The 20,825-nt window shown below is 43.2% G+C and overlaps 1 protein-coding gene across 5 annotated transcripts in view; it reads right to left on the bottom strand.

Annotated features, from left to right (window-relative positions):
• The window catches only part of Pde7a (phosphodiesterase 7A), an 88,215-nt gene extending 72,321 nt beyond the window's left edge, over positions 1-15,894 (bottom strand). For 2 of the 5 annotated variants that reach the window (XR_389588.4, XM_006535406.4), the window contains exon 1: positions 15,436-15,726. Coding sequence is in view for 3 of the 5 variants with exons in the window: in XM_006535406.4 (XP_006535469.1) it covers positions 15,436-15,573 (138 nt within the window). In the remaining 2 variants the exon portion in view is untranslated. Of the gene's footprint in view, positions 1-210; positions 3,094-15,435 lie in introns of those variants that run through there. The other 3 variants (NM_001122759.2, XM_030252456.1, XM_006535405.4) reach the window with 3 other exon arrangements.
• Positions 15,895-20,825: the final 4,931 nt, after the last annotated feature.

Genomic DNA, 20,825 nt, shown 5'->3' on the forward strand with positions numbered 1-20,825 from the left:
TAAACACTATGCTTGGTGGCATCAGTTTTCTTTATATCTGAATCTTTTATTTGTGGACGCTAACTCAGACTATTTAGACACCAATATACAACGTGGAGTAACCATAGATATCAGGAAACTTAAAAGGGCCCATGAAGAACACTAGTAGGGGTAACAGGATGCAGTTGCTAGGAAAGAGGTACATGGGAAAAGAAGACGGGGGAGACTTACCTGTGGAAGGAAGAGAAATGGCAAGACTGCGAGAGAGGAAAGGAGAAAGATAAGCAACACAAGATGACTGAAAAGGCCACAGGGAATTATTTTATGCTTGCTTAAAACTACCCACCCCCACATTCACTCAAGCATACGCACATATACTCCTATGAATTTTGTTGTTTAATTAAAGATACTCCAAGTAAGGCTGACAATGCTCCCCCAAACTCCATAAACTAGCAGATACCCCAGTGCCAGGTATAGGAAACCTTTAGAGTTGTTGCTGAAGGGAGTCCAAGAAACCTCGAAACAATGTAGATCTAGCTGCTGCCCTTGGTACTTTCTGGAAAATGCCCTTTTGCTGAAGACACTATACACTTTGGCCACTCCATCTGGATCACACTGAGGACTAGCTCACACAGTATTGAAGGAGCCACATAACGTACAAGGGAGAAAAGCAATCAATGGCACTATCCTGCAGTATCAGCAAACCAGGATGCCCAATGTGGAAGACTCCAAAAGGTGCAATAGAGGCACTTATATCCTGGGGGTAACCAGAATCTAGCTAGACTGAAGGCCTGCTCCACAGGAGGAAATTCATGCCTGGCATGTAAATTTAGCTACCAGTGGTTGGTTAGGTCATGAAACACAGGAGAACCTGTTATAATGAGTCTCTAGAACAGTTAACTGTGTTCTAAGAACTTTTCCATATACCCACAGGTATGTGTAGCTCTCACTCCTCACCAAAGAATTTCTACTGGGAGAAGACAGAGATCATTACAGAAAGCCACAGCTGGTCACAAAGCAGAAAACTTGACTGTGCCGACCCACTTACTACATTTACAGCACAACTCCTACACTTAAGGCTTAGGGAACAAATTGGGGAAGAAAGATTTAATAGGCCAGAGGATGAAGAAATTTGCTATCGGGTAGTCTTCTCTTAAAACCACCACCACCACCACCACCACCACCACCACCACCACCACCACCACCACCACCATCACCACCACCACCACCACCATCACCACCACCACCACCCAAACATACAAAGAACACGGCAGGGGGTGAAGGTGAATATGTATGATTAAGATACACTGCATGGAATTCCCAAAGAATAAAAACCATGTGAAAAGTTAATTATGGGAAAACTTCTGAAGAGGGCAGTGCTAATGCTAAGGTCCTGTTCCCCCATTGGTTCTTGATTTGTCAGTAAAGAAAGCTGGGAGCCAATTACTGGGTGGAAGGTATAGGTGGGATTTCTAGGTCTCAGGAGAAGAGGGCAGATGAAAGGAAGGAGTTTTTCTGCCATGCTTTGGAGGAAGAAGAGTGCAGCAACCCTGTGAGGGGTCCAGGAGAGCAGTGGCCTGTGGCACCACTACAGATGGGTGGCCATGGATGTTTGGTAGGGACCAGGTGGGACTAGCCACTCAAATCTGGGGCAGGTGGAAAGAAGGAGATCATAAATTGGTAAGGACACACTTTTTCAGGCAGGAGATATCAGCACCCAGCAATTGTACCAAGAAGGCAAGTTATAAAGGAACAAACTGTGTGTGTCTTCTATCTGTGGATTCAGGGAAGCTGGGAAAGGGCTGGGAGCTCGGTCATCTCCCAGAGCAAAGGCAGTAGCTTCAAACTACAGACTCCTAAATGTGAGGAGGTTGTACAACACTTGTCTACTTGGAAAAAATGTATTTATCTTTATAGTTAACGCCAGGCTCAGGAACACAGTGGTGAATACATTACTATTCACTAAATTCCCTAGAGCCTGGTCTTTTCATAATTTTAAAACTCTGCTTGAACAGTGTTCAAACTGAACTAATAAATGCAAATCATTTTAAAATAGGAAGGTTTCAAAGAATATCTTTGTTGATTTTAGATTACAAAAAAGTTCTCATTATGTAACAAGAAATCACCAAAGTATAAGGATAGTTAAAACTGCCACAATTTTCACTGCCCAAAGACAGCTGCATTAATATCCCACTGAACTTACAAAGTTTGCATACTGATACACTGGTATCTATAACATCATCATGATGTTTACCTGTAAATACAGATGCTAGCTAGGAAGCTACATTAATTAGCTAAGCATGGTAACACATGCCTGGCATCCCAACACTTAGAAGGTAGAGGACAGTTTAAGGTTGCACAGTAAGAAATCTCAAAATTGCCTTCACTCCCTGAAAGGGAGGGAAGGAGGGAGAAAAGGCAAGCAGGCTACATTTACCATTTTCAACTAATTTACTCCCTCACTCAAATGGTATAATTTTCCCATGATAAATCTGGCTAGATGGTATCACTTAATTGAATATTGTTTTCTGTTAAATTAAAATGCCATCAATTGATTTGGTATGTAGCTAGCTGGTTGAGTGTCTGCCTAGCACATCTAAAGCCTTGGTTTTGATCTTTACCACTGGAAAGAAAAAATACAATGAATTTAACCAATCCTCTACTGGTGAACGATGAAATACCTGTCATTTAATACAAGGTGTTGTTAAAAAAAAAAATCTAGATACAGGGCTGACAAAATGGTTTGGCAGGTAAAGGTGCTGCCACTAAGCCTGATGACTTGGGTACATTTCTCAGGACCCATGTAACAGAAGGAAAGAACCAACTCCTACATGGCATCCTCTGACTTCCATACACACTGCTGGGTGTACTGCTGGCACAGGTAAATGCACATGTACTCGTGTGTGTACTCGCACGTGCACAGGCACGCGAGAGTGCGCACACACACACACACACACACACACACTCACGGTGCACGCTTTTAATCCCAGCACTCGGGAGGCAGAGGCAGGTGGATTTCTGAGTTCAAGGCCAGCCTGGTCTACAAAGTGAGTTCCAGGACAGCCAGGGCTATACAGAGAAACCCTGTCTCGAAAAACTCAAAAAAAAAAAAAAAAAAAAGGACATAAATCTTAATCTATATTAAATGCTCCATTGACAAATTTCAGGGTTCAAAAGTTATTATACTCACATTAAAATTTTTCATTTGCTAGGCTGAAGAGATAAATGGCTAAGCAATTACGAGCAATGACTGCCCTTCCAGAGGAACCAGGTTTGATTCCTAGCAACCAAGCAATGGCTCACAACCATCTCTAATCTCCAGCTCCATTCCTATTCTTTGCCCCTCTACACATACACACAGACAGGCAGACACACAGACAGACACACACACAGAGTTTACAAAGAATAATCATTTTATCATATTCTTACCAATAATATGAGTATTCTCCTGCCCTCCCTCAACAATCATTTTCTTTCCTTTGTTATTAGAAGCTGTACACATATTTTTATGTGCTTCTTAGAAATGCTCAAATCTTCTGAAAATTATTAACAAGTATTCTTGTTTTTTAAGAATCAGATGGTACTGCTCTTGTTAAAATTGACCTTTTCATCTTTTTATTGTTTTTCTTAAAATGAAAATTGATAATGAACTGACACAAAAAAGAGATTGAAGATTATTTAGAAACAGTAAATACTGACTGAACTAAGTTTATTCTCCTAACTTCTCTGCTTTCCAGTTGTGTAAATGACACACTCTGTATACCTTTACAATGCTGGGGATGGAATTATTTAAACTGTTCTTTCAAACATTCATGAAAACAGTTGAGACTAAGAATAACCAAAACCGTGGAAAGGGTTAGGCGTGGTGGCACACAGCTGTAATCCTAGCACTTGGGAGATGGAGGAAGACTCCCAATTCACAGCCCAGGCTGTGCAATGACTCCTCATACACCTCTGAAAAGGGGGAAACAGAGAATAAAACAACAGGAAGGAGATGAGACAGGAAGCAGGACACTGATCAGGACCTCAAACTTCCATTTTTAAGTTTCTTTTGCTTTTTTTGAGCATTTACATTTACTTAATTTTTTATTTTTTGTTTTCTCTTCAATTTTCTATTAGATATTGTCTTCATTTACATTTCAAATGCTATCCCAAAAGTCCCCTATACCCTCCCCCCACCCTGCTCCCCTACCCACCCACTCCCACTCCTTGGCCCTGTACTGGGGCATATAAAGTTTGCGTGTCCAATGGGCCTCTCTTTCCAATGATGGCCGATTAGGCCATCTTCTGCTACATATGCAGTTAGAGACACGATCTCCAGGGTACTGGTTAGTTCATACTGTTGTTCCACCTATAGGGTTGCAGACCCCTTTAGCTTCTTGGATACTTTCTCTAGCTCCTCCATTGGGGGCCCTGTGTTCCATCCAATAGCTGACTGTGAGCATCCACTTCTGTGTTTGCCAGGCCCCGGCGTAGCCTCACACGAGACAGCTATATCAGGGTCCTTTCAGCAAAATCTTGCTGGCATGTGCAATAGTGTCTGCGTTTGGTGGCTGATAATGGGATGGACCCTGGGTGGGGCGGTCTCTGGATGGTCCATCCTTCCATAATTTTATGTGTGTTTGTGAGTATGCATAGTTGCATGTGTGAAGGTAAAGGGATAACTTGCAGCAATTTGCTCTCTTCCCACCTTGTGTATTCTGAGGATCATACCCAGGTTGTCAGGTTTGGTAGCTAGTGCCTGTACCCTGCAGACCACCTTGCCAGTCATACCTATACAATTTTCTAGAACTACCTTGCTGACACAGCACTTTGCTTTGCCTCTGCTTGCACTTCCAGTCCCCTTTCCCTGCTTCCTCTTTTTAGGCTCTTCATGCAGATATTTTAAAGGTCATTTGTGTGTGTGTGTGTGTGTGTGTGTGTGTGTGTGTGTGTGTGTGTGCGCGTATCTGTGTATGCACGTGTGTGCAGGTACCCACAGGTCAGAGGAGGATCTGTGGTCACCTGGAGCTGAGGTTAAAAGGTGTTCTGACTTCTGAGTGCTTGGATCCAGTCCCCAGGCCTCATGACTATACACAGCAACTGCTCCTAACTACTGAGCTCCTTCAAAGATAGAAACCTTAACAAGGAATGCTTCTGAAACTCACCATAGAGTAAGTACTGTTTGGAGTTTGTCTGTTGGGAGTTTGTCTAACAGCATTTGGGGAATCAGAAGACTATTTCAAATATTTCAAAATATACATGGCAGAAAAAAAACACAACAGAACTAAACAAAAGACATCAAATCTTTTTTTCTAAGTCACTAATTCCATGAAAATCTAGTTGCAAGCTGACAAAGAATTCAAATTTGGATAAGGGACACTGTTATCTATCACTCAGAACTGTAAGTAGTATTATGAAAATACAGCATTTTTATGACCTACCAATTTTAAAAAAATATTGTCTTAGTTAGGGTTTTATTGCTGTTTAGAGTACCATGATCAAGGCAACTCTTATAAAGGAAACATTTACTTGGGGCTGGCTTATGGCTTAGTCTATTATCATTATGGTGGGAAGCGTGGCATCATGCAGGCATGGTGCTGGAGGAGCTGAGAGCTCTACATCCTGATCTGCAGGCAACAGAAGGGGCCTATGTGCCACAATGGGCATAGCTTGAGTATATACAACTTCAAAGCACACCCCCACCCCCACCCCAGTGACAAACTTGCTCTGACAAGGTCACACCTGTTAATACTGCTACTCCTCCTGGGCCAAGCATTCAAACACATGAGTCTGAGGGCCAAACCTATTCAAACCACCACAGATGCATGAGTATTTTGACACAAGTATATGCATGCATACACACACCCCTATATGTGCACTGTGCATGACTGGTGTCCATGAAGGCCAGAGAGGACATCAGAGTCACTGAAACTGTAGTTATGACAACTGAGGGCTGCCATATGGGTGCTGGGAACTGAAACTGGGGTACTTGCAAGATCAGCAAGTGCTCTTAACCACTGAGCCATCTGCCTAGCCCCAAATTACTAAATTTAAAAAATAGGTTTCCGAGCTGGGCATGGTGGCACATGCCTTTAATCCCAGCGTTTGGAAGGTGGAGAGAAAGGAGAAGGGGAAGGGGAAGGGGAAGGGGAAGGGAAGGGGGAACATAGAGGCAGCTGGAACTCTCAGTCTGAGTTCCAGGATAGCCAGGACTACACAGAAACCTTGTCTAAGTAAGTGAGGAAGGAAATACTCTGCCACCGTGGGATCTGATGTGTCCTCCAAGTCCTAGTTAGTACAGGATCAGTTCCCAGGGGTGCTATCCCAGCACGGCACTGTTAGCAACAGGACCTTTGAGAGCTGGACTTCACGGGAGGTGTTCAGGTCAGTAGCAGTGTGTCCTCACAGTGGGAGCCTAGCTTCTTCCCCTACTAACTTCCTGGCCAAGAGGGCAGGCTTACTGTAATACCTGCCCTCATCACAGGCTCAAAGGCAACAGAACCAACTGTCTGAGAACTGAAATGTATAAAATGTGAACCAAAATAAGTCTTTTCTCTTTGTAAGCTGCTTGTCTCTGGTATTTTGTTATAGTAGTGAAAAGCTAATAAACTTTCATTATGGTAAAAAGGTGTCAAATCAATGCAAGACGCCATGTTTTCTCTTTCTTTTTAATCTTTTAATCTTTTTACAGTCCAGTCCTTATCCCCCTCTCGGTCCACCCTCCCACAGTTCCTCATTCTATTCCTCCTCCCCACTCTCCAAGAGGATGTCCCACCACCCATACCCCTGGCAGGCCTCCCCGTTCCCTGGGGCCTCAAGATGCCATATTTTCTAGTGCTGAATACAATGGACAGATGAAAGAATTGAATGAAGTCACCTATCTATATCACTGAAAATCCATCTCTGGTAAATTTTTATTTTAATATTTATTAAAAATGTTGATTCCTGTTTTTAAATTTTTCTACTATTATTCACTTTCTACTAGTAGTCATGAGTGCTGCAATAACTCAGACCAAAATAAATCTGCAATTGACACAGCCCTGTGGACTCAGGGAGTTTAGGTTGTATTTACATGTTTTTGACTTCAAGACAGAGTCTTGACCCAGACTAGCCTCAGACTCATCATGCAGCTGACCAACCGTAAACTCCGATCCTCCTGCCTCTGCCTCAGACTACAAGGATTATAGTTGTGTGTCACCATATTTTTATGTTATAATTGTGTCCTAGAATTCAGAACTTGGTGACTGGGGAAACTGAAGCATTTCTCATCACCATTTACTCAGTTCATAAGGGACTTTCAACTTTCAAGCTCACTTTATTTGTAGAAAAAATATAATAGATGATTAATAAAAATGTTTTCAAGTCTAAAAGGATATATTGGGATAATAACATGTAAAGAAAGTATGAGTTCAAAAGAGAAAACAGAAAGCTGATACAGTCATGAACTGGTCATGTGTTTTAATGGATGGAGAATTTTAACAAGACCCATCTTAAGTTGTGAAATAAGTGACAAACCAAGCACTTTATAATTACAAATACTGAGGCCTGGATGACACTCCTCGGCGTGTAAGGGTCTTGCAGCTGTAACGGTCTCAGTCTTACACGAGGCCTGACCTGCCTCCTCACTGTTGTACGCTGGACTGATTCCCAAATGTCAGAGCACAGCGGAGCAGAGGGCCTGGGGATGCAGCTCAGTGGAGGAGCCTTGTCTGCTCTGTGGGAGGCCCTGGCTTCAATCACCAGAATGGCAAAGTGAGTAGGCAGGGAGACAGGCAAGGGAGGGAGACTTCTTCCCACCGGGATCTGCTACAAGTTCTCCCAAATTTAAAAAGTAGGACGATTGGACCCTCCCAGAGACAAAAGCCTCACAAAGCCTGACTCCTAGCCATGCAGTCCTCCCACTCTGCTGGTGCCATTTTAAAGGCCATCCCACTAGCTCTGATGGCATAGCTCTTATTCCCAACAATATATCCATGCTATTTCCCAGCCTCTCCCTCGCAGGGTAAAACAGCTGTACAGCGACCTGGTGGACTTGAGTTACCCAGAGGATAATTAAATGGTGACTCCAGAAGGAAACAGAGGGGTCAGTTCCTCGACAACAGTGATGCTCCAGTGTCTTTCAAGCCGCTGTCTCCATCATCACCATAGCAAAGAATTTACAATCCCATAATGCAGCTGACTGAGTGCCAGCAATCTCACCCGCATACAGCTGGTGAAAAGAAGAACTGACAAACTGATAACATAAACTGAATATGTAAACTTCTAAGTAAAAAAATAGAAATTACTTAAAAGTCCATCATCCTGAGACAGTGTTAGCATCTGGAGCGATACCTAGCTTTGTCTTTATGCAAGCTTGTGTGTGTGAGTGAGTGATAGCTTTATACATTATGAGGGCTTTTCTCTTTTAACTTTTAGGTTAATTGGAAAATTCTAGGTTAGCTCAGATTTTCTCCACTTAATTATGTTTTAAGCATTTTACCCATACAATTAAATGTTCTTTAATGCATTTAGTAACTACAACATTAGAAAATTAGGAAAAAATACTAAATATACTAAAAATACTAAATGTATTTTTGCTGTATGCTTTACACCTTCAGTTCTTCAAAGTGTTTAAATAGCTGTATAAAATAAAAATGATTTAATTACCATATTCTATAACAATAAAATTGAACTTAGCCATGAGAAATTGTTATTCCTAATTTTTCATAATGACAAATAATGGGATATCTATCCTTAACAGTTCATCTTTACCAACATTTCTAATTCTAATAACTCAGGTTAGAGTCCTGAAAGTAAATTCGCAAGTAAAGGCACTAACTTTATAAGCATTTATTTAATTTAGTGGCATCCTGAAGAGACACACAATAGATTATAACTCAGATACTATTCCATAAATACAACCCTCTATTTATAAAAAAGAAAATTGTAAATCTGAAGTTAAAACCAGCCATCCTAAGAGTAACAGTGTCACCTTTGACCAGCCTGTGAAGGGTGTGGCCCCCAGCAGACACTGCAGTGATGTGGGCTGCCCTGAACAAAGCTTTACACTGAGCACAAACACTGCGTGTGGATGTTAGAGCTGGGGCTCTGTGCTGTGCAGAGGCCGGGCTGGAGGCTAGCTGGTCAGGACAGCGAGGGTCAGCGGGAGCAGCTGTTTGACGGTGGATTCAGATATGCTTGAGTTACAGACTGGAACGTGTGGCAGTTAGCACCAGTGGCCTTAAGGTTGTCGTGACTTTCTCATGCTTGGGGATCTTAGTGGTTTCCTTTCCTTGTTAGACGTAGTGCTGGAGCCCGGGAGTGAGTGAGGAAGCTGAGACTTACTTGGGGTGAACGAAAAGCCCCATAGCTTCCACCGTCTTGCAGGGACGAGTCACTCTGGGTGCCACGCTCAATTCTCATGTTCGTGTTTTTAGAAAAAAAAAAAAACTGCTAATAAATAGTGGATGTTTTACAATAAAGTTGTTTGATGATCTTTCCCTAAGGCCTCAAAAAATAAAAAACAAAAAAATACAGCCTCTAGAATGACATACTTCCCATGTGCTCTGAAAAGCCCAGAGTGCCGGGCGTGGTGGCACACACCTTCAATCCCAGCACTCGGGAGGCAGAAGCAGGTGAATATCTGAGTTCGAGGCCAGCCTGGTCTACAAAGTGAGTTCCAGGACAGCCAGGGCTACACAGAGAAACCCTCTCTCGAAAAACCAAAAAAAAAAAAAAAAAAAAAGCCCAGAGTGATCCAATGTGTTTCATTCATTTTTTTTATTCATTCTCATAGGCCATCAAAATTCATACATAATCCATGAACCTGAACTTCCGACTACAGTCCTTACCTTCATAGGTGAAGCAGGTCAATTAGTAAAAGGCAATTGGAACAAAGATGCCCATCAAAGTACTTAACGGCCCAGAGCTCTATTACTACTGGGCACAAATAGGAGCAATGCCACTTATTTTACAGAGACTATTTATAAAGATTAAAAGCATCAGCTAAAATAAAAAAACCAAACAAACATGTAGGTGTTACTCCGAAATGAACAGTAATTATTATTTTTATTATTGAAGCAAGGGCAATGCTTCTTTATTAAGCACCGTTTGCCAAGTACCTTTAATGGTTCAAACCATTCAAACCTTTGAGACTTTGCTGAAACTCAAGTTACCAAGTTAGCCGTTATCTTCTGAAAAACTAAGGTCCATCTCTACCAGTAGGTGGGGCCATGGAGCAGCTGAACCCTTCGTCAACTACAAAAGTGGCAGAACAAGTCCCTTACAAACTGAGTGCCTACTGTCCCTATCACAATTCATGGGTAGCTTTGTGAAGAGTGAATGTTAACAAAAATTTTGCATAATGCACACTTACAAAGTGATACAGGATTAGGAGTAGTTAAAAAGGATTGCAAAATATGCAAAAGACATTTCACTATAAAAATGCAAATACCTTAAACACCACTTGAGAAAGCACACACTCTTGCTTCCCCAGGCGCAGCCCATCTACTACAGGGACAAATACGTATAAGGCCTGGTGACATATGAAGAGAGATTAAAGCACTGTGACTATTTGTCTTGGTACTATGACAGGACAGAAACTGGACAGAAAGCCAAAACAATGTTCTTACTGTCTGACATGAGCTAGTGATTGATTCCAAAGACTTTATCTAGCAGGCACGAAGGCATCCATTAAATCGAATCTTATGTACACCACCTAAAGCTTGACAGAAAATGTGCAACATGTGAAGAATGCGCTGCTGATCCATCAACCTGACTCTCGCTAACGATCAGTAAACAAAGATTTGCTGTTGCTTTGCTTTGCACTTGCTTTGCAGTTGTTTTACTCAAACTCAACTATAATTTCATGGCTTGAGTCATACCCATATTTCAACTGACCACCACTACACCTACATAGTTAGTGGCTATCACAGTGATCACACTGGAGAGTTCAGAGTACAGATCTCGCTACACAATGCACCCATTCTCCCCTCTCCCCTACATTTACTAATTTGTCTAGAAACATCTACTTAATCTTTAGTCCTTGGGTTAAAGGTCAACAGCTACCCTGGGTTACCCCAGTTTATTCCAGGATCCTAGGTGTGTCATCACACTTAGTAACTCCAGTTCAGTAACTACCCCACAGATATTTTTCTTCCCTCAATCGGTATGAGGGTAAAATGAGAGAGAGAAAAAAAGTTAGGGCACCAAGATCAAAGTAGTTTGTTTTTCTTTTAAATTATGAATCCTTTAAATTTTCTACAAAATTTCCTTAGAATACAAGGAGTCTTAGGGTTCGGTATTTACAAGAGTTTATGTGGGTTTTTCCTTGTATGAAATAGTATATTTGAAAAACTCATTCTCACACAGTGTTGCATTACTGCAATTCCAGAACTTCAGAAATAAAAGCAGGAGAAACATAAGTTCAAACTCCTCAGCTATACAGTAAGTTCAAGATTAGGCTGGCTACCTGAGACCTTGTCTCAAACAACCCAACCCGGGGCGGGGAGGAGGAGCGACACTGCACAAGAGCTGTTGTGGTATTCATCCTGGGGTTCTGAAGACAAAGCCAGAAAGCTTACAGGTGTGAAGACAGTTTCAAGCACACAGTAAGTTCTAGACCAGCTGGTACAACAAAATGAGACTATATGTAATAGCTTGCATCCATATTCTGTATCCTAATACTTTATTCACTAAAATAATATTTTGTCCAGTAAAAACACTTACACTTTTATGATGTAAAAATTAAACCTCAAATTACTAACCCAAATGAAATGTGTTTCTATACCTCTATCTTTTCTATTGCTATGATAAAACACATGATCAGAGCAACCTGATTTGTAGTTCTCCATCCAGGGAGGCTGGGCCAGAGCACGGAGGCGGGAATACCTGCACAGGCCATGGAGGAGTGCTGCTTACTGGCTTATTCTCATGGCTTGCTCAGCCTGCTTCCTAACAGTACTCAGAACCATCAGTCCAAGAGTGGCACCACCTAGAGTGAACAGGGCCCTTCCTCATGTATCATCAATCAAAAAGAGTGCACCACAGACTGCCCACAGGCTAATCTGGCGGGGGTACTCTCTCAAAGGGGGTTCTCTTCTCCCAAATAACGCTAACTTCCTCCAAATCTAACACATTACCTCAATTTTCACATTTACTGAATCATAAATATATGAAACATCAACGGTGAAGACAGTACAAGTTATACCCTTTTTTTTTCAAATATGAACTTTGTTCTGAAAGACTAATGTTTAAACTCCTCTATGTAACAGGCATTCAAAACGGCAACAAATAGGTTTCATTTATTAATCTCATTGGTCAAGTAATTCAGAATCTCCTAACAGCTCTTTGAAAAGTATCATATGACTGGTTTAAGATCCAATGTCAATGTCTAAAAAAGTGTTGCAGAGGTTTTCACCAGGTACGCTTTACCATTTGAACAAAAACATTAACTGCCACACAGATTTTTTTTTTAACAGAATAAATCTTTTATCTTGGAAAATCTGACTCTATGCAGCATTTTTTAACAAATAGTCACTTTGTTACACAATACTCAAGTCCCTAAGCTACCCTACAGTACCTTTAAAAATCATGCTAGCTTGTGAGACTTTGTTTCCCATCTCTCCCTTGTGGTATGTCAGCTGTCAACTAGCACTTCTACAGGGTGAATGACCTATAGCTGCTTGTAATTCCATTTCAGATTACCTGCTGCTTAGAAAAGTTTGCTCAGCCTCGTTGGCTCTGAGATGATGCCCAGATCTATGTTGGTTGCTTAGAGTCTTGTTTTAAGTTTTATTATTGTGACTGTGTGTGTGTGTGTGTGTGAGAGAGAGAGAGAGAGAGAGAGAGAGAGAGAGAGAGAGAGAAAGAGAGAGACTGAGACTTGATACTACAGCTAACATGTGGAGGCTGGAGGAGAACCATGGAAGCAGTTCTACTGCCTTTATATGGTGCCTGAGGACTGGACTTGGGTGGCCAGGCTTCTGTGATCTGGTACCATGTGCCTTTGCTATCTGCGCAGTATTTTTCTGCACGTTGTCTGGGTCATTTTTAGTCTACAATTACATGTTTGAAACCAAATTTTGGATAAATGAGCCATTACTGTACATATTGTACCACTGTTTCATGTTTAAAATTGATACTCAACTTAGTCTGAGGTACTCTCATCTATTCATTCCCTTAAATATTTATTAATTTCCTACTATGAACTGCACTCTAATACTGAAGTCAAAATGAACTGAAATGATAACTAGTTTTGAATATATTTTCAAATAGAAAATTTGTAAATAAATTCTACTTAGAAACTAAAGAAAAAACTTAAATACATTTTTTTTTAAGACTCTTAAATAAAATCACAAAACCATCTAAACTTCTTCCAAATTCTGTAACGTTTAGCTTAGGAACCAACGATTCAAGGGTATGGCAGCTTGTGAGTCAACCAAATGCTTGTTTTAAAGAGCACTGAATAAGATTCTAAGATTATCTACCTCGTTTTTCCCATGACATATTGCCATCTATCCCCAAAGCATTCAGTTTCACTACACGATTTACTACTAAGTGATACTAAGTGATGGTAACCCATGTCAGCTCGAGTGAGGTACCCTGTTATGTTCACCAGGAAAAAGGTATGTATTCACTAAGAAAAGTTCTGTCTCAGCCTAAGGAGTTCCCACATACTCTCTTGGAGATCTGGAAGTTGTTTATAAGTTTTAAAAGCTAGTAAAATCGGTGTAATTCTATAGAATTTGTGGTTTGTTGCCACAGTCACAGTTTTAAAATTCCACTACCCATTTAATCTTAGTCTAGGGGTGGGCAAAGAAAACTGAAGCTTAAATTGTTTTTTGTGTGGTAATTAAGATACTAGGTAAAGCTCTTGGGGTCAGTTTTGTTTTCAATCCCTTGATCTTCCCTCTCAGGAAGCAGGGACATGTAACACATATTTCATAACTTTAGATAAAGTGTGCCTTACTATTTATATGTAAGTGAAAGTGGGTGTTCGTCATGTCTGCTGATCTCAGGAAGAAAACAGTATTTAGAAATGAAAGTTACTTCCATTAAAGACCTTTAATTACTATTATTGAAAACCTTCTCCTGAGTGCTTTAATATATTTTGATATTATTCTGGAACTTTAAAACGTGTTAAGCAATAATAAAAAATACAGTTCACAAACTACACTTCAAAGTAACAAAAGTATTATTTGAAATTCCACTTAGTATTTTACACTGAATTCTTTAGCATACTACCTTGTATCAGAAGAGTCTGACCTTAAATAAAGAAGAACTCTTTGAAAGGAAACTCACACAGAACCTCCTGCTCTATCTTGCAGGCCAAAAAGGAAAAAGAAAAAAAGGCAAATGACAAATAGAATTTACTGGCGATCTACTATAAGCAAAATCTCTAAAAGATGCTGTCCATTCTAACTGTCTTTAAAATTTCCTTTCTTATAATACAATATAATTGAAGGGAGAAACAGTGTGCTATAAAGGGTAAAGAAATACTAAGCAATAGAAAAAAATAAGAATACTTTATTTTACGAAATGAATACGGGACCTAGGGCAATGGCTCAGGCCTGGTACTTGGAAGTCTGAAGCAGGAAGATCATGAGTTAAAGGCAAGACTGAACAATTTAGAAAGGCCCTGCCATAAACAAGCACACAAATAAACGAATGAATGGATGGATGGATGGATGGATGAATGGCTGAGGCTCACTGATTGGAGTCTAGACCAGCAAATGTAAGCACACTCCTCCAGTACCCGTCCCAAAAGTAATCTCATAAACACAGAACTTCTGGCAGCAGGCAATGAGGGCACCAGGTTCATATGTAAACAAAGTAAAATTCTTCCTCTTTATTCTAAATCTGGCAACCAAATTTAACCCAACTAAAGAGCTGAGCCAAGGACGTCACAGAAAAAAATTTTTTTTTTTTTAATGTTCAACAGCAACTGGTGTTGGGCCATCGGAAACAAAGTCCTTTGTGAATGCTCATCAGTGGTTTCTGAACTAAAGCCGCCTTTATCAAGCGAGAAAACTGATTGGAAACCATCAACTTTGCACACTAGTTCCTGACACCTAGGCCCCTTCCCTACAAAGCAGCAGTTCGCAGTTCGGGTGAGGACCACAATGGGACCACTAGGCCTATTGTTCTGAGAAACTCAGCACCCGCAGCGCTGCAAGGCTCGAGAACCTGCACAGGTGTGGGGGAGGGCTAGGGGGTGGGGGGCGAAAAGGTGAGCTCAGGGTCATGACTAAGGGGACAAGAGGCCCAACTGGTAGGAGACACAGAGAAAGGAGGGGAGGATAAAGTCATGGCTTGGGGCTACCAGCGGGCGTGACGGGTTAGCCGCGGCGAGGGTCGCAGAGGCCAGGGGCACCGAGCACAGCCGAGGGTGAAAGACTCCGGGAAGGGGAGGCCAGCCTACCGAGGCGGGAACAATGGCCCGAGTCCCTCCAGAAGACAAAAGCACCGAGCTGCGGGCCCCGGGGCGGCGGTTACCTGCGAGAGCTGCCGGGGATGCGGGCAGCCGAAGAGCGCGGAGCTGGAGCTGAAGCTGATGGCTCCTCGGCGGCTGAGGACGTGCTGGGGGACCGGCCTGTCCAGGGGCAGCACCGGCAGCTGGTAGCATACTTCCATTGAACACGTCCGCCTTGGATCCGCGCGGCGCCCGCCAGTCCGCGGTCGCCCGCCCCTGCGCTACGAGGGGGCCGCGCCGCGGGGACCCGGGGCCGAGGCGCGCGCGGGGCGGGCGGCGCTAGTGGCCGCCGACGCCTCCCGGCCCTCCGCGCGGCTGGCGGCGGGAAGGGCTGCAGCGGGCTCGGGAAGCCGGGCGGGCGGCGTTAAAGGGGAACCCGCCGCCCAGGCGCTCCGCGGCGCGAGAGCTGGCCCGGGCCGCGAGCACGGGCGCGGAGCGTAGAGCAGTTCGGCCGCCGGAGCCCTGCCCCCTCCCCTCCCCCGAGCCTCACTCCGCTCCGCCGCCGGCGCGAGCCCGGCGTAATTCACACTTTGCAGCAGCGGACCCTGCGCCAACCACGGCCGCCGCCACCGTGACGTCACGACGCCGCGCCGCATGCCCCGCGCCCCGCGCCGCCGCCGCGCCCAGGAGCCCGCCGGCTGTCCGGACAGGGCTGCTCGCGTCCGCTGCGCTAGGCGCCGCGCCGCGCCGCGCCGCGCCCCGCGCCCCCCCGGCCCCTCCCGCCTCCCCGCAGCTCCCTCCCCGCAACCCGCGGCGCGTGCGCAGGAGAGTTACGTGGGGCATCCTCGGGCGCACCGACCCGGAGTTTGTTCGGCCTACCGGATCGGCGCTGTTTCGTCCGACAGATCCAAAATGCCCAGAGCACCGGGCGCCCTCTCCGTGCTCCGCCCGTCGGGGCACCGCGCGCGTCCCCTGTGGAATTCCCGTACTAGGGCGTCGCGGGAGGCCGCTGCGGCGGTGACGCCAGCAGATCTCGGGGGCTCAGTGCTCCCGCTATGTCACCGTCCGTGCCCTACCTAGGCAAGGTTCCAGTGGCTTCCCTTGGCAAGTGAGGCCCCAGACTTTCGGGGCCTGCAGAGCAGAAAAAGACCAAAAACTCCCGAGCGAGAAGGAGGGTCTTTGGATGGAGAAAAGTGAAATTCTGCAACCAAGAAAATGAGAAATGACGATATTGGGAAGACAAAGATGACAAAGAGACCAAAAGTTCCCCTAGCCAACCATCGCCCTTCTTTGTTAGTGTTTGCTGGCTAGGATGTAAGAGAGCTTTTCACCTGTTTTGGTAAGGTGAGGATATAATTTGCTTGTTCTTTTAAGTTTCTGCCCCAAACTGCCAAAGCTTTTCTGCAGGAGCCGACTGTTTCTGATGCTTTGAGCATCAGATACTTTTAGCATGAACGAGCTCCACACCCCCACCCCCACCCCCGCCCCCTGGCAAAATAGATTTGGATCATTTCTCAGGGCATCTAGTCTCCCAGTTATTTAAGATTGGCAAGGTGGCAGGTCTTAGAAGAAGTACAGTGCTGAGCCTGGGCTTAATGATGCTATAAATTGAGTACCGAGTGTACATGATCAGATAAACGGACAAAGGTGGAAGGTGTATTCTTTTATTATTTAAACCTCGTGCCCCTGTGTATTTTCTACATGCCAGGTCTTCATCATGTTTTACGATCCGTTCTGTGTCATGGAATTTGCCTTCACTAGATGAAGAAGCACTAATGAGATTCTTTTAGTGCAGCAACTGATCTCACTGCTTTTGAAATCCTAATTAGTCCCTGTAGTAGATGTGTTAAGCATCTCACTTGGGATTACACCGAGCACTGTGGGCCACTTAGTCTTCAGAAAGTCGTTTATCAGCTGACTAAATTGGAAGTAGATTCCTAGAAACAAACTTGCCCTACACCTAGGACAGATAAATCTCAAGAACTAACCTCAAGTGATATGTACGGACATGGTGGTACAAACCTGTAATCGCTGCCTTTGGAAAGCTAGGGCAACACGATGAAGAGTTGAGAGTTAAAGATAAGCTCAAGTATCATAGTGAGTTCAAAACCAGGCAGACTACATAGTGAGATTCTATCTCAAACAACAACAACAAATTTGAGTACCTCTACACAAAGTTGATACTGGTAAAATTTCATTGAGTAAAATATACCACATTTAGTAATATCCAAATATTTGATTAATTAAATAATAAGACTCACTACTAAATAGGCAACTAAACAGTACATTTCCAGTAAGGTCTATTTCAGGGTCCTTGTTTGAGCCAAGAGCCCTGGCAGGTATTTTATATACAGTATTTTTACCCAACACATAGTAATTTGATCTTATTTATACAAATGAGCAGTCCCTTTCCAAAACTAAGTCACTTCCTTAGTAAACGCTGGTCTGACTTGAGAGCCATGTCTTCCACCATAGCATGCAGTATTATGTTTTCTGTATTGTTGGGAAGGCATTAGGGTGCATCAGAGGAACTCCAGAAAGGGTGAGGGGAGATGTTAAAGAGAGATTTCAAGAGATTGGCTCAAGATTGCTAAAGCTGATGTCTAGAGAGTAGATGGACAGACAGACAGTAATAGTGGACTTTGCATTCTGGGATCTGAAACTGATAAGAGAAAACTGCCAGGCTGAAAAGATAGGCAGGATTTCTTTCTATGCTGGAGTCTTCAGAAAGAAAGTGCAAATCTTCACTCTTAAACCCTTTAACAGAATAGACAAGGCCCAGCCACTTTGAAGAGGGTAATCTGCTTAACATCTAGAGATTAAGTGTTGCCAGCATCTTGACCTATGTTGGGCCAAACAACTGGATGTTACAGCCTAACCAACATGGCACAAAATGAACCACCACAGAGAGAAACTTTAAACTTAAGTAATGAAAGAAATCCCTTTACCTAAAGCAACAAAAAATAAAGAAATAGAAAAGAAAATCAAGATCCATACAAAGGATGCTTTTATACTTTTATATGCTAGTATGTTTTATACTATACTATACTATAATGTAGTGGAATACACAAGACTTGGATGTTTAACAAGAATGTCCTCTGAATATACAGACTTACAGCACTTTAACATGACCATGGAACATAACATAGTCCAGTGTATTTTAAACAAGATGATTCTAAAACTGCCCAAAGAAGATGGTTACTTAGTACAGTGCTATGAAATAGCAAAGTATGAATATGGATCAAAGAAGCAGAATCACTAAAAGTGGTGCAAAAAGGATTTATTGTAGAGATGTGTTACTATACCAGGCTTTCTGATGGAGAAGCTGGTGTGGTAAGGTTAGGAAGGAATGATTACAGGCTTATAGAAAAGCCACTAAAGTGGCAGCAGGGAGGGGACCTAGTAAAGAGGTTTATGAAAGCCTTCAGCTTCAATGTCTGGTAGTGAGTGTGAAGTCACTAGGCAGCTGCAAAGAAGTCAGAGGCTTGGACAAGTTGTGATCTATGAGAAGAAAATTGGAACCCTTGTTGTTTCCTCACTGTGTCTCACCCCAGTGACCCAGAAGATGCTCGTGCTGTTAGCTAAGGAGCTAGCCCTGGACACAGAGAATAGAGATGCTTCAGGCCTGGGGTACTACTCCTTACCATGAGGCAAGTTGACAGAACAAGACATTTGCACAATGTCTACAATGTTCTATAGACCTTCCACATATAATGACTTCATATCCACCTTTCAAATCTTGCAAGTCTTTGCTATGGGTAGCTGAAACCAGAGCCATAAAAATGGGGCATGGGGGATGGGGAAGAAGGCAACGTCTGGGAAATGCAGACCTAGTTAGCAAAATTGATTATCAGGGCAGAATCACTCCAGATCTATCCATGTCACCCTGACATCCATGATCACTTAAGCATTTCATACTTCTTCCTGGAATATGTAGCTTTCTCTTGTACAGCTCTAGCCAGATCATTCCCTATCCAAAAGAGATTATAAGGTCTTTGAGTTACATTCATTCCTACATGTGGCAAATGACAGAACCTCCCTAATATTCTGAAACTTAAAAACTAGCGTATAAGGCTACCTAGCATTAACCAGTATTGGAAGAGTGAGATAGAGAGAAGTAGAAAATAATTGATTAAGATGTACAGATCTATGTCAAAATACTCATACCTCTTGTCGTCTGTCCTTGTAACTGCATGTGCTAGTGTTCAGATGACTATCACTCATAAATGCCATCTCTCTCTCTATCATGACCATTGCATACTCAGTTTGCCTTCAGGAAATGTCTTAGCTGGTAAGGTTCCTTGCCTTATGAGTGGACCAAACCTTCCCTGAGCAATCTATTATAGGAAGTATTATAGTTTACCCACAGAGTCTGAACACCAAGTACCAAGCACAGTGCTAAAGTCTCCTGCATTTCTTCTTTGGCTGTGTAGCTATGGAGATGACATAAGCATCCCCTCCTGGCTCTGAGAGTTAACTAGGAGTCCAGAATGGTCCAGAATGGCCAAGTGGCAGCCTCAGCTTCCAATATAACTGAACTCTTACTATAAGCCCCAGGGGGAAATTCTCTTCTAGAACATTCAGAGGGAGCAACAACTCAATTTTGGATTTATACTTTTCATAACAATGAAGAATTAAACATCTGCTATTTTGGCAACCAGCTTCTAGCCATTTGTTATAGCAGATCTGGGAAACATACAGGAATGATACTCAGTTCTAATTCTGGGTCAGAACAGGTTTTAAGCTTCTTCTAGATTCATTTCTCTGTGCCAAATATAAAATTGTCCCCTACCCATGACAGAGCTGCTACACATGAACTCATAGCATCTGAGGCTGCCTGTCCAAGACCAGCACGGAATCAAGCCAATCCACATTCCTACATCTGTGTGTGTGTCTGAGGTAGGGGGCGCTCATGAGGCCCCACTGCTAGCTCATAGTTATTGGTAGATAATGGCTGCTTAAAGAAGGAGAGTCAGTTTTCTTAAGAGGTGTTGCCTCTCCTCTTAAAGGTTATCTATGCTCTGTGGCCTGGCCCTACATTCATGTGCATTTGGGCATTACTAATTGGACTCAAGTTTGTAAAGAGAAAAAAGAAAAAAGGAGTGGGAGGAAAATATGGGGGGATCTAGAAGAAGTTGGAGAGGGGACGGTGTGTGGGGTAAAAGGGCCAAAAGATTCTCACTTGACCCCAAAACTAGGGCCAAGAAACAGCTGAACTTGCCACAGAAACCCAAAAATCCCAACAATCCCACCCTGAAAAGCACCCCCCCACCCCCCCACCCCCCCCCACCCCACCCAAATACCAAATAAACTGTGACCTCTGTTCAGCTCCCTGCTGCTTTTCTCAGAGCAGAGGCAGCACCCTCCTTGGTTTTTCCCTTCCAATAGATCTCGGGTTGTGCAGTGTGACTTTGTGGCATTCCTTGGCTCCTGCTTGGCAGGATACTTCTTTGTCCAAAGCTGTAACTTTTTC

The sequence above is a fragment of the Mus musculus genome, chromosome 3, assembly GCF_000001635.26.
Source record: "Mus musculus strain C57BL/6J chromosome 3, GRCm38.p6 C57BL/6J".
NCBI classification, from domain to species: Eukaryota; Metazoa; Chordata; class Mammalia; order Rodentia; family Muridae; genus Mus; species Mus musculus.